General features: G+C 48.7%; 1 protein-coding gene across 1 annotated transcript in view; it reads left to right on the top strand.

Annotated features, from left to right (window-relative positions):
• The window catches only part of LOC137525991 (guanylate-binding protein 7-like), a 91,457-nt gene extending 77,462 nt beyond the window's left edge, over positions 1–13,995 (top strand). The window contains exon 11 of the mRNA XM_068247200.1: positions 13,828–13,995. Within this exon, the coding sequence (XP_068103301.1) occupies positions 13,828–13,995 (168 nt within the window). The remainder of the gene's footprint in view (positions 1–13,827) is intronic.
• The last annotated feature ends 379 nt before the right edge of the window (positions 13,996–14,374 follow it).

The raw sequence follows: 14,374 nt of genomic DNA, 5'->3' as shown, positions 1-14,374 counted from the left end.
TAATAGTCAAAGTGAACCAGGCTGGCTTAGTGAGCAGGAGCCAGGAGGTGGTAAAGGGTGGTAAGGCACATTAACGATGGTTCCGGCAGCCAGTTCATGTCCCCCTCTCGCCGACAACAGGGGCCAGGAACTCGCCTTCCACCCACGCCTGGTTCATCTTGAGAAACGTCAGTCTGTCCACAGACTTGTGAGACAGACGTGAGCGTTTCTCGGTGACCACGCCACCAGCTGCACTGAAGCAGCGCTCGGACAGCACGCTGGAAGGGGGGCAGGACAGCACTTCCAGGGCGTACTGCGCCAGCTCGCTCCAGATCTCCATGCGCTTGACCCAATACTCCATGGGATCAACAGGGGCATCGCTGTCAAGCCCGCTGTACGACCCCATGTAGTCAGCCACCATGCGGGTCAGGCGCTGGCTGTGACCGGAGGAGGATGCTGCTGCATGCATCTCCTCTCTAGTCACTGCTGCCGGAGCCTCTACAGTCCTGTAGAGCTCGTGGCTGAGAGACAGCAGGTCTGTGGGGCGCTTGCTGCTGCTGGATGCAGGCACCTGCTGCTGCCTCTGTGCTGGCTGCTGGACAGTGGGGGTGGAAGGCTGGGGGAAGGCTTCCTCCAAGCGCTCAACAAGGGCCTGCTGCAAGCTCCTTATTTGTTGCGCTGGGTCTCCTCCTGCAGGCGGCAGGAACTGGCTCAACTTCCCCTTGAGGCGTGGGTCCAACATCATGCTGATCCAGATGTCCTCCCTCTGCTTCATCTGGATCACCCTGGGGTCCCTGCGCAGGCACGTCAGCATGTGCGCTGCCATTGGGAAGAGGCGGGCCACGTCTGCTGGCACATCGACGTCAGTGCTGTCCTCATCCTCCTCCTCTGCCGCCTCATCCTCTCTCCACCCCCGCACCAACTCAGCTGCGCTGTGCTGATCCCCCTCATCAGCAGCCAGGTCAGGGACCTCCACCAAGTCCTCCTCCTCCTCCCCCTCAGAGGTGGACTGCGCAGCTGGTTGCCGCTCCTGCTGGTCCAAGGCTGCCGCTCCCTGTTCCAGCAAAGCATCGAGGGCCCTGTTCAGCAGAGAAACCAGGGGCACCCACTCGCAGACCATAGCATGGTCCCTGCTCACCATGTTTGTGGCCTGCAGGAAGGGAGCCAGCACTAAGCACACCTGCTGCATGTGCCTCCAGTCATCATCGGGGACGATGGACGGGAAGTTGCTGGTCTTGTCCCTTCTCTGAGCTGCGGAAACAGTGGCCAGGGCAAGGTACTGTTTGACAGCGCGCCTCTGTTCAACCAGACGCTCCAACATCGCCAGGGTGGAGTTCCAGCGAGTCGGAACGTCAAGGATCAGCTGATGGCGTGGCAGATCCAGCTCCTTTTGCACGTCTTCCAGGCTCGCACAGGCTGCAGCCGAGCGCCGGAAGTGACGCACAACATTCCTTGCCGTTTCCAGCAGTTCGCCCATCCCCTGGTAGGTGCGCAGGAACTTCTGCACCACCAGGTTCAGCATGTGGGCAAGACAGGGGATGTGGGTCAGGTTTCCCCTGTCTATTGCGGCAACCAGATTGGCCCCATTGTCGGCCACCACCTCTCCGACTCTGAGGCCTCTGGGGGTCAGCCAAATCCTCTCCTGCTCCTGGAGTTTGGCCAACACATGGGTTGCCGTCAGCCTGGTCTTCCCAAGGCTGACCAAGTGCAGCAGCGCTTGGCAGTGGCGGGCCTTCACGCTGCTGCTGAGACGGGGGGTTTGGCCAGGTGTGCCGGAGGATGGCAGAGGATCGGAGGAACCTGCTGCAGTTCCCCTGAGCCTGCGGGGTGGCACCACCCACTGTGTTGCTGCTGCTGCTGTGCCCGCTGCTGCTCTCCCATCCTCACCCCCTTCCACCAAGCTGACCCAGTGGACAGTGAAGGACAGGTAGCGGCCTGTCCCGAAGCGGCTGCTCCAGGAGTCCATGGTGACGTGGACCCTTTCACCAACCGCGTGCTCCAGCCCTCGCTCCACATTGGCCATCACAAAGCGGTGCAGTGCAGGAATGGCCTTGCGGGCAAAGAAGTGTCTGCTGGGGAGCTGCCAGTCTGGGGCTGCGCAAGCAAGCAGCGCACGAATGTCGCTCCCCTCCTGCACGAGCGTGTACGGCAGGAGTTGGGAGCACATGGCCCGTGCCAGCAAGCCGTTCAGCTGCCGCACGCGACGGCTGCTGGGAGGCAGAGCCCTAACCACCCCCTGGAAGGACTCGCTCAAAAGGCTCTGGCGTGGCCTTTTGCTGACACGGGAATCAGCAGACACAGCAGAGGAGGCCACTGAGGACTGGCTGCCAGAACAGGCCTCAGTGTCGGCGGCAGGAGTTGCAGAGGGGGGAGGAGCAGTGCGTTTCCGCACTACTGCTGGTGCTGCTGGAGGAGCAGGAGGGCGGGTGGCTGCTGTTGCTGCTGCTGCTGCTGAAGGCTGTGCAGTGATGGGTGTGGTGCCACTGCCAGCACCAGATGCCTTCAGCCTCTGGAACTCCTCATGCTGGTGGAAATGTTTAGCCGCAAGGTGGTTGATGAGCGAGCTGGTGCAGAACTTTAAGGGGTCTGCACCTCTGCTCAACTTCCGCTGACAGTGGTTGCAAGTGGCGTACTTGCTGTACACAGTGGGCATGGTGAAATATCGCCAGATTGGTGACTTAAACATCCCCCTACGGCATGGAAGCGCTGCTGCCTGTCTCCCTGTGGTGGTTGGGGGGGGGGCTTGGGGGGCTTGGGTGCGGCTGGTGGTGGTACTGGCAGATGCTGCTGCTGCTGAGCCTGAGACACCAGCAGGCTGTGGGACCTGCCTACTGCTGCTGCCAATGCTTGCAATGATGCGCCTCCTTGCAAGGCCCACAAGAGCATCCTCCTCCTCCTCCTCAGAGCTGCTGAGGACGACATCCCCTGGAGGTGGTGGCACCCAGTCTCTGTCTGTCACCGGGTCATCATCATCCTCCCCCTCCTGAAACATGTCCTGCTGGGATGAGGACCCCCCAAACTCCTCTCCTGATGCATGGATGGGCTGCTTGACTGTCGCCACAGTCTTGCTGTCCAATCCCTCATCCCCCAAAGTGCCCATCAGCATCTCCTCCTCAAGATCGCCAACAACAGCAGACAATTTACTCATGATGCCTGGGGTCAAAAGACTGCTGAATGACAGGTCGGCGAGTGACGGTGAACTGGCCTCCTCCCCAGACCCTGCTGGGCGGCTGCTGCGAACAGGGGTGGTGGTGGTGGTGAGGGTGGAGGCCTCGGATGCAGAGCTGATGGCGGGCTGCTCATCCTCCGTCATGAGTTGCACCACAGTGTCTGCATCCTTTTCCTCAATGGGACGTTTCCGACCCGGCTGGAGGAAAATGGGAGCAGGTGCTACACGCTGCTGCTGCTGTGTCTCTGCAGCGTGAGTTGCAGATGCTCCTGCTGGGCGGCGCCCAAGGCGTCCACGGCCAGTGGCTATGGGAGGAATGTTAGCCACTGACGCTGCTGCTGCTGCTGCGGAACTGTGCATGGTGGCGCGCCCGCGGCCGCGGCTTGCCACAATGCTGCTCCCTCTCCTCCTGATTCCCTTGCTGCCCTTCCCCTTGCCCAAACCGCGCTGGCTGCCACTTCCAGACATCTTAAATGTTTTGGGCGTATAGACAAAAGTTTTGTAAAAGGGCGGGTGAAAAGTGGGGTACTTTAATGGAGTGGGTTGGTTGGTGAGGTGACTGAGTGAGTGTCCCCTAGTACAGTAAGTAAGTAGTAACAGTCAGGAAGTACAACTAGCAGTTACAATAATCAGTAGTAATCACAAGTAAATTTAGTGTGTGTACACTCAGACAGTGAGTGCACGCACGCAGGGCCGGGCCGAGGCATAGGCTGGAGAGGCTCCAGCCTCAGGGCGCAGTGTAAGAGGGGGCGCAGAATTCATTCAGCTGTCATTCCTAATTGTGTTTGAAGCAGAAAGAAATAAGAAAAGGGGATACATGGCAGTGACTGCAAGCCAGATAACTAGATATTAAGGTGTTGGGGAGGTTGTGGGCCCTGTGGCGCCTCTTAGTCTAATAGCAATCAGTGAGTGATGGCTGGGGTGGCAGGGATGGAGGGGCGCACTTTGGGGTCTCAGCCTTGGGTGCTGGAGGACCTTGTCCCAGCTCTGCACGCACGCAGGAGCTAGTAGCCTATGAACACAGTGACTGAGTGTCCTAGACTCCTAGTACAGTAAGAGTAAGTAGTAACAGTAAGTACAACTAACTAATTACGATAATCAATCAGCGATCAGAAGGAAATGGAGTGTGGGTGTGTGTACACTCAGACAGTGAGTGCACGCACGCAGGAGCTAGTAGCCTATGAACACAGTGACTGAGTGTCCTAGACTCCTAGTACAGTAAGAGTAAGTAGTAACAGTAAGTAGAACTAACTAATTACAATAATCAATCAGCGATCAGAAGGAAATGGAGTGTGGGTGGTGTGTGTACACTCAGACAGTGAGTGACCGCACGCAGGAGCTAGTAGCCTATGAACACACAGTGACTGAGTGTCCTAGACTCCTAGTACAGTAAGAGTAAGTAGTAACAGTAAGTAGAACTAACTAATTACAATAATCAATCAGCGATCAGAAGGAAATGGAGTGTGGGTGGTGTGTGTACACTCAGACAGTGAGTGACCGCACGCAGGAGCTAGTAGCCTATGAACACAGTGACTGAGTGTCCTAGACTCCTAGTACAGTAAGAGTAAGTAGTAACAGTAAGTACAACTAACTAATTACGATAATCAATCAGCGATCAGAAGGAAATGGAGTGTGGGTGTGTGTACACTCAGACAGTGAGTGCACGCACGCAGGAGCTAGTAGCCTATGAACACAGTGACTGAGTGTCCTAGACTCCTAGTACAGTAAGAGTAAGTAGTAACAGTAAGTAGAACTAACTAATTACAATAATCAATCAGCGATCAGAAGGAAATGGAGTGTGGGTGGTGTGTGTACACTCAGACAGTGAGTGACCGCACGCAGGAGCTAGTAGCCTATGAACACACAGTGACTGAGTGTCCTAGACTCCTAGTACAGTAAGAGTAAGTAGTAACAGTAAGTAGAACTAACTAATTACAATAATCAATCAGCGATCAGAAGGAAATGGAGTGTGGGTGGTGTGTGTACACTCAGACAGTGAGTGACCGCACGCAGGAGCTAGTAGCCTATGAACACACAGTGACTGAGTGTCCTAGACTCCTAGTACAGTAAGAGTAAGTAGTAACAGTAAGTAGAACTAACTAATTACAATAATCAATCAGCGATCAGAAGGAAATGGAGTGTGGGTGGTGTGTGTACACTCAGACAGTGAGTGACCGCACGCAGGAGCTAGTAGCCTATGAACACACAGTGACTGAGTGTCCTAGACTCCTAGTACAGTAAGAGTAAGTAGTAACAGTAAGTAGAACTAACTAATTACAATAATCAATCAGCGATCAGAAGGAAATGGAGTGTGGGTGGTGTGTGTACACTCAGACAGTGAGTGACCGCACGCAGGAGCTAGTAGCCTATGAACACACAGTGACTGAGTGTCCTAGACTCCTAGTACAGTAAGAGTAAGTAGTAACAGTAAGTAGAACTAACTAATTACAATAATCAATCAGCGATCAGAAGGAAATGGAGTGTGGGTGGTGTGTGTACACTCAGACAGTGAGTGACCGCACGCAGGAGCTAGTAGCCTATGAACACAGTGACTGAGTGTCCTAGACTCCTAGTACAGTAAGAGTAAGTAGTAACAGTAAGTACAACTAACTAATTACGATAATCAATCAGCGATCAGAAGGAAATGGAGTGTGGGTGTGTGTACACTCAGACAGTGAGTGCACGCACGCAGGAGCTAGTAGCCTATGAACACAGTGACTGAGTGTCCTAGACTCCTAGTACAGTAAAAGTAAGTAGTAACAGTAAGTAGAACTAACTAATTACAATAATCAATCAGCGATCAGAAGGAAATGGAGTGTGGGTGGTGTGTGTACACTCAGACAGTGAGTGACCGCACGCAGGAGCTAGTAGCCTATGAACACACAGTGACTGAGTGTCCTAGACTCCTAGTACAGTAAGAGTAAGTAGTAACAGTAAGTACAACTAACTAATTACAATAATCAATCAGCGATCAGAAGGAAATGGAGTGTGGGTGGTGTGTGTACACTCAGACAGTGAGTGACCGCACGCAGGAGCTAGTAGCCTATGAACACACAGTGACTGAGTGTCCTAGACTCCTAGTACAGTAAGAGTAAGTAGTAACAGTAAGTAGAACTAACTAATTACAATAATCAATCAGCGATCAGAAGGAAATGGAGTGTGGGTGGTGTGTGTACACTCAGACAGTGAGTGACCGCACGCAGGAGCTAGTAGCCTATGAACACACAGTGACTGAGTGTCCTAGACTCCTAGTACAGTAAGAGTAAGTAGTAACAGTAAGTAGAACTAACTAATTACAATAATCAATCAGCGATCAGAAGGAAATGGAGTGTGGGTGGTGTGTGTACACTCAGACAGTGAGTGACCGCACGCAGGAGCTAGTAGCCTATGAACACAGTGACTGAGTGTCCTAGACTCCTAGTACAGTAAGAGTAAGTAGTAACAGTAAGTAGAACTAACTAATTACAATAATCAATCAGCGATCAGAAGGAAATGGAGTGTGGGTGGTGTGTGTACACTCAGACAGTGAGTGACCGCACGCAGGAGCTAGTAGCCTATGAACACAGTGACTGAGTGTCCTAGACTCCTAGTACAGTAAGAGTAAGTAGTAACAGTAAGTAGAACTAACTAATTACAATAATCAATCAGCGATCAGAAGGAAATGGAGTGTGGGTGGTGTGTGTACACTCAGACAGTGAGTGACCGCACGCAGGAGCTAGTAGCCTATGAACACAGTGACTGTCTGACTGAGTGTCCTAGACTCCTAGTACAGTAAGAGTAAGTAGTAACAGTAAGTACAACTAACTAACAATAATCTATCAGTAATCAGAAGGAAATAGAGTGTGTGTACACACAGACAGTGAGTGAGTGCACACACGCAGGAGCTAGCTAGTAGCCTATAAACAGTGACAGTCAGTGAGTGTCCTACTCCTAGTACAGTATAACTACAATACTATTAGTAAAGGACAGCAGAAATACTGGTATAGATGAGAGAAATAAACAGAGGACAGCTGCCCACAGAGGCAAGGCCCCCCTGAGGCCTAAACCTGTAAGCTTGCAGCAGCTGCCTGTCTCTAATGTAACACACAAGCTACTAACTAAAATACAATGTCTATCTAACTAACAACAATATAGGTGTATATGGCAGGTGTAGGTGAGCAAAAACGCTAGGTAAATGATCACAATAGAGCACTTGCTAAGCCAAAGCACAAAGGAGCAACTCTCTCTCTGTACAAGTCTCAGGCAAGCATGGAGAAACGGAACATGGCGGCCGCTATTTATAGGGTAGGGGCTGGCCAGGGTCCCCCTCTGTGATTGGCTGCCGTCAGAGGGCCTGGGAGCCCTCTGATTGGCTCTAAGGACATCAATCTGGGCTATGACGCTATTCGAGCTCGGTACCGAGCTCGAATAGCGCCGTTTGCTCGAATAGCTCGAATAGTGAATGGGCTATTCGAGTGTACTCGAATAGCCCATTCGAATAGCTCCAGCTATTCGGAGCTCGAATACCGAGCTCGAATAGCTGGAAAAGAGCTCGAATATTCGAGCTACTCGAATATTCGAGCTCTGCTGAGCACCACTGCTCTGCATTGCTTGAATCACTCATCTAGGGGTTCTGGGTGAAATGTGGTTTATTTGCTATGAATTTTTAGCTAAAAAGATCATTATGTACTCCATGTTTCTTCTTGGCATTTTGGGCGCTTTGCATGTTAGCTGTCAGCCTGACTGAGCAGAACATCATCATTTATATGCAATGTTTGACATGGTGAGCACAGCAGTACAGGTGGTATCTGTGCATATGCCCCCCCCCCCACCCCCCTTTTCGATGGATAACTGCACATTTGGGGCCCGTAACCCTGCATGCAGTCTTAAAAAGCATGTCCAGTCATGAATATGCTCATTGTATGTAAAGAATGTGACTGTTTACAGCGTTAACATTTGGACTGCTCAATTAGGTTGATTGTGCCACTGGCTGAGGGGCTCACCCACATGTCTTTAGATGTATGGAACCAACAATCTAATTTTTTGAGGTGTTGCTGCATGCATCTGTAGGCTTTGTGTGAGTTTTTAGCTGAGATTCCTATTTATATGTTTTTTTGTAAGCCTGATTGAGTGATACCATTTCTTTTCATTATGAATATAATTTACGTGTACTGTACATTATTTTTTGAACCACCCTTTTCTGTGGGATATGTAAGTTATTGCTCCAGTAGACTGCGTACTGTGGGCAAACTATTTAATATGCTTCTTTAGCCATTACTCAACTTTTGTCTCTTTGGTCTCTTAGAGGATGACCAGTTATAGCTTGTCCACAACAATTTACTTCTGTAGTTTGGTAGCTCTGTTCATTTTTGTGAACTACTGTTCTTTGATTTCACTCAACTCATAGATATATCATTTTGATAAGACTCTATGCAACATTTAATGGGTACTTATTTCATTGGATCATTATGTTTCAAACACAACTCTTTTGTGTATGAAATGTTCTGTGTTTAATACTTTTATGAAAAGACTTGACATAAAAAAATGATTAGATAAAATAAAATAGATACTTTAAAATGAGTTTGTTCATTGTGATATTATCTGTCTTTCTTCGATTGCAGTATCCTAGCAGCAGAGTAAATAATAGTGGAGCATCTAAACTTTGTTTGGAAAAAAAAAAGTCAGTTCTTAGGTTGAGGATACCCATTTTTTTACATGTATTGTCCTAATTTCAACATCAGAACAGGGGCGGACTGACAACTCATGGGGCCCCCGGGCAATAGGAGATTATGGGGCCCCGTACCAGTGTCGCCCACATTTCATGTTATTTTTTACGGAGTAAGATCTAATAATTTACTGCCGACAGATATTTTATACTGATAAAAAAACACCCCTGTGCCGCGCCAAAAAATGGGTGTGGTCACGCAACAGAATGTGGGTGTGGTCATGGGTGGGGCAAAATATACATGACCTTGGCAAGGGGTGTAAAAGGTCTGTCGGGGAAGTTTGAGCTCTGCCTTAGTGTTTCCCCCCAAAATACATGCAATCTGACAGCATTTCACCAAAAATCTACGCCATTTGGCAGAGGTTCCTCCAAAATACAGATAATATGGCAGTCGTTCCCCCAAAATAGACGTAATCTGGCAGCAGCAGTTTCCCTAACATACACATAAGTTGGCAGCAGTTGCCCAAAATATGCATAATCTGGCAGCGGACCACCCAAAAGACATGTAATCTTGCAGCAGTGGTTCCCCCACAATACATAATCTGGCAGCGGTTCCCCAAAAATACACATAATCTGGCATCTGTTCCCCAAAATACACTTAATCTGGCAGCAGCGGTTCCCCAAAAATAGTTAATCTAGCAGCAGAGACCCCAAAATAGATGCCCCCAGTATAGGTAACAGGTCTAAAGGTATCTGTAACAATTGTGGAATTCTTTCCGTGGTCAGCGCACAAGATGTGCGCTGACACTGCGGAAATCCTCCACAAGCATATAATCTGAGAGAACCCAGCAAAAGGTGCAATGCACCTGTAGAGGCAAATTCCTGCCGGCAGATGGAGCCGTGGAGTGCAGAGGAACAGCCACAGATGCCAAATAGGAATTGTACGAGGAGAAGCAATGCAGGGTAAGATAGCCCTTGCCCCTTAAAGAGAGAGAGCACAGCGACAGGGTGTATGTGTGTCCACCAATCTAGTCGCCATCCAGTGACGATGAACACACAACCGTGAAGATCAGGTGAGAAAGCAATCGCAAGAGATGGTGATTGCTAACAGCGACACAAGACTGAATAAGCACAGAGAAGGGATGTATGTATGTCCACCAATCTCGTCGCCAACCTGCGACGGCGAACACACAACAGTGAAAACCAAGTGAGAACGCAATCGCAAGAGAAGCGATTGCGAATGAGAATGAGCACAGGGACAGAATGTATGTGTGTGCACCAATCTATCGCCAACCCGCGACGGTGCACACACAACAGCAGAAACAAAGTAGGAACGCAATCGTGAGAGAGGCGATTGCCAGAAGTGACACAAGACTTGAGCAAGACAGAGCACGAGAGTAGCAAAGGCACAGCAAACAACAATGAGAAGCGCAACAGAGACAAGCACGCCACCCTAACTAACCAACGCGACACAAACACGAAATAGAGAACGCGAACGCTTGCTTAACGGTTACCCCACCGAGCCTACAGCAAGCGTTCGTATCTGACAAGACAGAGAGAAGGAGCAGCCAGCAGCAACCGCAGCTCTGGCCTACACTCCCAGACAGAGTTCAAAAGGAACCACCGCTGCTACCGCTAGAGCGAGTGCAATCCAGACAGACAAACGAACAGAAACAGGAATAGGTCAGATAAGATCCATAGCTCTTCCGCCAGAGCGAGTGCGATCTAGGTTCAGGGACAGGACAGGAAGGATCCACTGCTCTTTCCGCCAGAGCGAGTGTGAACCAAGTAGGAAAACAGAGTTAGCAGGATCCACTGCTCTTTTCCCCAGAGCAAGTGTGATCCACGTACAGAAACAGGCCAGCAGGATCCACTGCTCTTTCCACCAGAGCAAGTGCGATCCAAATACAGAAACAGGCTAACAGGATCCACTGCTCTTTCCGCCAGAGCAAGTGTGATCCAAGTACAGAAACAGAGCTTAGCAGGATCCACTGCTCTTTCTGCCAGAGCAAGCGTGAGCCAGGTTCTGGAGCAAACGATTCACCATCGCCAACCGCTGGCGACAGCACAATCGCAAGGACAAACAGAAGACAGAACAGGCAATACAAATAATACAACCTGACTATACTAGAGGGATGCCTAATGCAGTCCCCAGGAATACTCTAAGATAATCTTTAGCAAACAATAGCAAGGCTGACACTCCAGGAGTGTTTCAACACTAACAAACCATGATGACCAGCGAAGGACTGTGGGATCACATGGTATTTATGCTGCAAACCTTCAAGGGAGGCGACTAGGGAATTTGCTTAATCAGTATATGCAAATTCCTCAGCAGAGCAGGTCTGAAGCTTGCAAAGCAAAGACAGGTCTCTTATCCAGAGACCTGCACCCCACAGAGTCAAGGAATGGTCAAACAGCTGTCTGCCTGTGCAGCCAGCTGAGCGGATCATTACAGTACCCCCAGTGGAAGTAACCAGGTGTATTGGTGTTCCCAGTACAGGTATCCAGGTCTGTCGGTGTCCCCAGTATAAGTAGACAGGTCTATAGGAGTCCCCAGAATAGGTAACCAGGTCTATAGGTGTCCCAAGTTTAGATAGCCAGGTCTAAAGGTGTCCCCAGAATAGGTAGCCAGGACTATAGGTGTCCCCAGAACAGGTAGCCAGGTCTATGGGTGTCCCCAGTATAGATAGCCAGGTCTACAGGTGTCTCCAGAATAGGTAGCCAGGTCTATAGGTGTCCCCAGTACAGATAGCCAGGTCTATAGGTGTCTCCAGTATAGATAGCCAGGTCTATAGGTGTTCCTAGCATATGTAGCCAGGTCTATAGGTATTCCCAGTATATGTAGCAATGTGTATAGGTGTCCCCAGTATATGCAGTCAGGTGTATAGGTATCCCCAGTATATGTAGCCAGGTCTATAGATGTCCCCAGTATAGCCAGGTGTATAGGTATTCCCAGTATATGTAGCAATGTGTATAGGTGTCCCCAGTATATGCAGCAAAGGTCTTTAGGTGTCCCCAGTATGTAGCTAGGTCTATAGGTGTCCCTTCAGAAGGGGAGAAGTGCAGTGAAAGGGAGCGGTGTGCAGAGCGTGAGGAAGGGGGAAGTCCCCGCCCCTTTCCTCACCTTGGTGCCCCCCTTCCTGGTTCTCCCTCCAGTCACTCGGCGGTCAGGGGGCGGAGACTTACCGCCGTTCTTCCAGCAGCCGGAGGGAGCTCTACTCTGTGTGCGGCTAGTCTGGTCTACTGAAGACCAGACTAGCCGCACACAGAGCAGAGCGTCCCTTGCGGCTGGAGGAACGGCGGTAAGCCCCCGCCCGCTGTTAAGCCGCCGAGTTATCAGAGGGGAGAGCCAGGAAGGGGGGCCCCAAAAGGAACATCCCCCCTTTTCCACCACTGTACATACCACTCCCCTTTACTGGCTGCCTCCCCTCCTGCTCAGGGTGCTCTGGCGGGCCCTCCCCCTGACCACGGGCCCTCGGTCCGTGCCCGAGTGCCGAATGACCAGTCCGCCCCTGCATCAGAAACACTTTCTTTGAATCTCCAGGAAGAAAGGTGATAAAATAATAATAATAATAATAGTAATAATAGTACTTGTAGTAGTAATAATAATAATAACAACAACATCAACAACAACAATAATAATGATAATAGTATGTAACCTCACCATCCCAGTGAGGTTTAGTCTTCTGCTCCAAAGCAGTCTGGGAGACCAGTTGTTGTTTCTGCTCACTTCAGAACACTCAACGAACAAACATTCCACATTGTTTCACCTTGCCAGCAATAAAGATGTCGCCTTCTGTGAAAAGTTTAAAAACTTAAAGGGACTCCGAGCAGTGCAGAAACTATAGAAAGATGCATATCATTTTAAAGCCCTCTTTCTCCTCATTCCAATGATATATAAACCGCCGCCCTAAGCTTTTTAGTTTTCGCTATTTTCGCAATTGAAATTGCCGCGGCTGCGATTTCGATCGCGGAAATAGAGAAAACTAAAAGGCGTAGGGTGACGATTTAGGGGTCATCAAAAAGAGGAGAAAGAGAGCTTTAAAATGATATCCATCTTTCCATAGTTACATTGTATTACACGGGACGACTTTTTCTCAAAGTCAGCAGCTCCATTCTGCTGAATGCAGCTGCTGACTTTGAGAAAAAGTCGCCCTGTGTAATACAATGTAACTATGGAAAAATGGATATCATTTTAAAGCTCTCTTTCTCCTCTTTCTGACGACTCCTAAATCGTCGTCCTACGCCTTTTAGTTTTCTCTATTTTCGCGATCGAAATCGCGGCCACTGCAATTTCAATCGCGAAAATAGCGAAAACTAAAAGGTGTAGGGCGGTGGTTTATATATCATTGGAAAGAGGAGAAAGAGAGCTTTAAAATGATATGCATCTTTCCATAGTTTCTGCACTGCTCGGAGTCCCTTTAAGTCAGCGTGAGAATCAAGTTTTACAATGGGAAAACATTAGCTAAATCATTTATAAAGTAATATTGTAAAAAATAAGCAATTTTATTCATTAAGTTACATTTTGCTATTCAGCATTCTTTATTTTTTCTAACTTGTGTCCTTAATGTGCTCGAATTGTTACTTGTAAAAACAAAACAGAGGACACCAAGAGCCCAATAGTGCAATATTGTCTGGTAAGCTCAATATATAATGTAAAGTCAAAGGTTCTTATACTCACAAAGGTGGGTTACCATCAGGTAACCACTTGACAGGCAGGTGGGGAGTATTAGTACCTGACTCCACTCAGGTATAAAAATCGCTCTCTGTAGATAGGAAAATGGACCTAAACCAGTTTTATATGCTCCTGTACTGCCTGATGAAGCGGGACTGTTGACCGCGAAACGCGTTGCGATTTTATGGAGCTGTGAATACATTTTATATTTTTTACTCTGCATTTGAGTATATGTCCACTACCAGAGGGAGGTGTGTCCACCTCGACTTCCCTCTTTTTATCATTTTTAGAACATTGTTTTACTCTGCTTGGCGCCTCTGTTCGTACATATTACAGCTCGAATTGTTACTGTTCTCACAGGAAATGCATTTAAACATGGAGCAGAAGCTAAAACAACAAGCCAGGGATTTCCAAGCACAGCTTGATGACCTTAAGAAAGAGAAAATGCCTAAAGAGGATATAGAAGAAGAGAAGAATCCTCTACCGAAAAATGCTTTGTTTAGAAAAATGAGTGAGAAGAAACATTGAAGAATTAGAACAATCAGTCAGTAAAATGTCTATTTTTGCTGATGTTGAAATGTAAAAATAAAATATATGTACTAGTAAGGAGTAAGGAGATTATAGACTGTTAAATAAAGAAAAATATTTAAAGTGAACCTAAAGTGAAAATACACTGATGAGACAAACAATTGTATCTATGCTCCTACTCCTAAAAAAAATGCTCTTAGATATCCTACAGTTTTATGTTATGTTTAAAAACGGAAAAAAAATTGTTTTATTGTTTAGTCTCAGCTCAATAAAGTCTGTCCAGTATCTCACAGAGGCAAAATATATAGACTATTGACCTTTTTTATCTACCCCCTGCACTCAGAAGCCTGGTTCTGTGCCAGGGCTGGATGGATAATTC

Source organism: Hyperolius riggenbachi, chromosome 7, assembly GCF_040937935.1.
Source record: "Hyperolius riggenbachi isolate aHypRig1 chromosome 7, aHypRig1.pri, whole genome shotgun sequence".
Taxonomy (NCBI): Eukaryota; Metazoa; Chordata; class Amphibia; order Anura; family Hyperoliidae; genus Hyperolius; species Hyperolius riggenbachi.
This window is presented reverse-complemented; position numbering and strand designations above follow the sequence as displayed.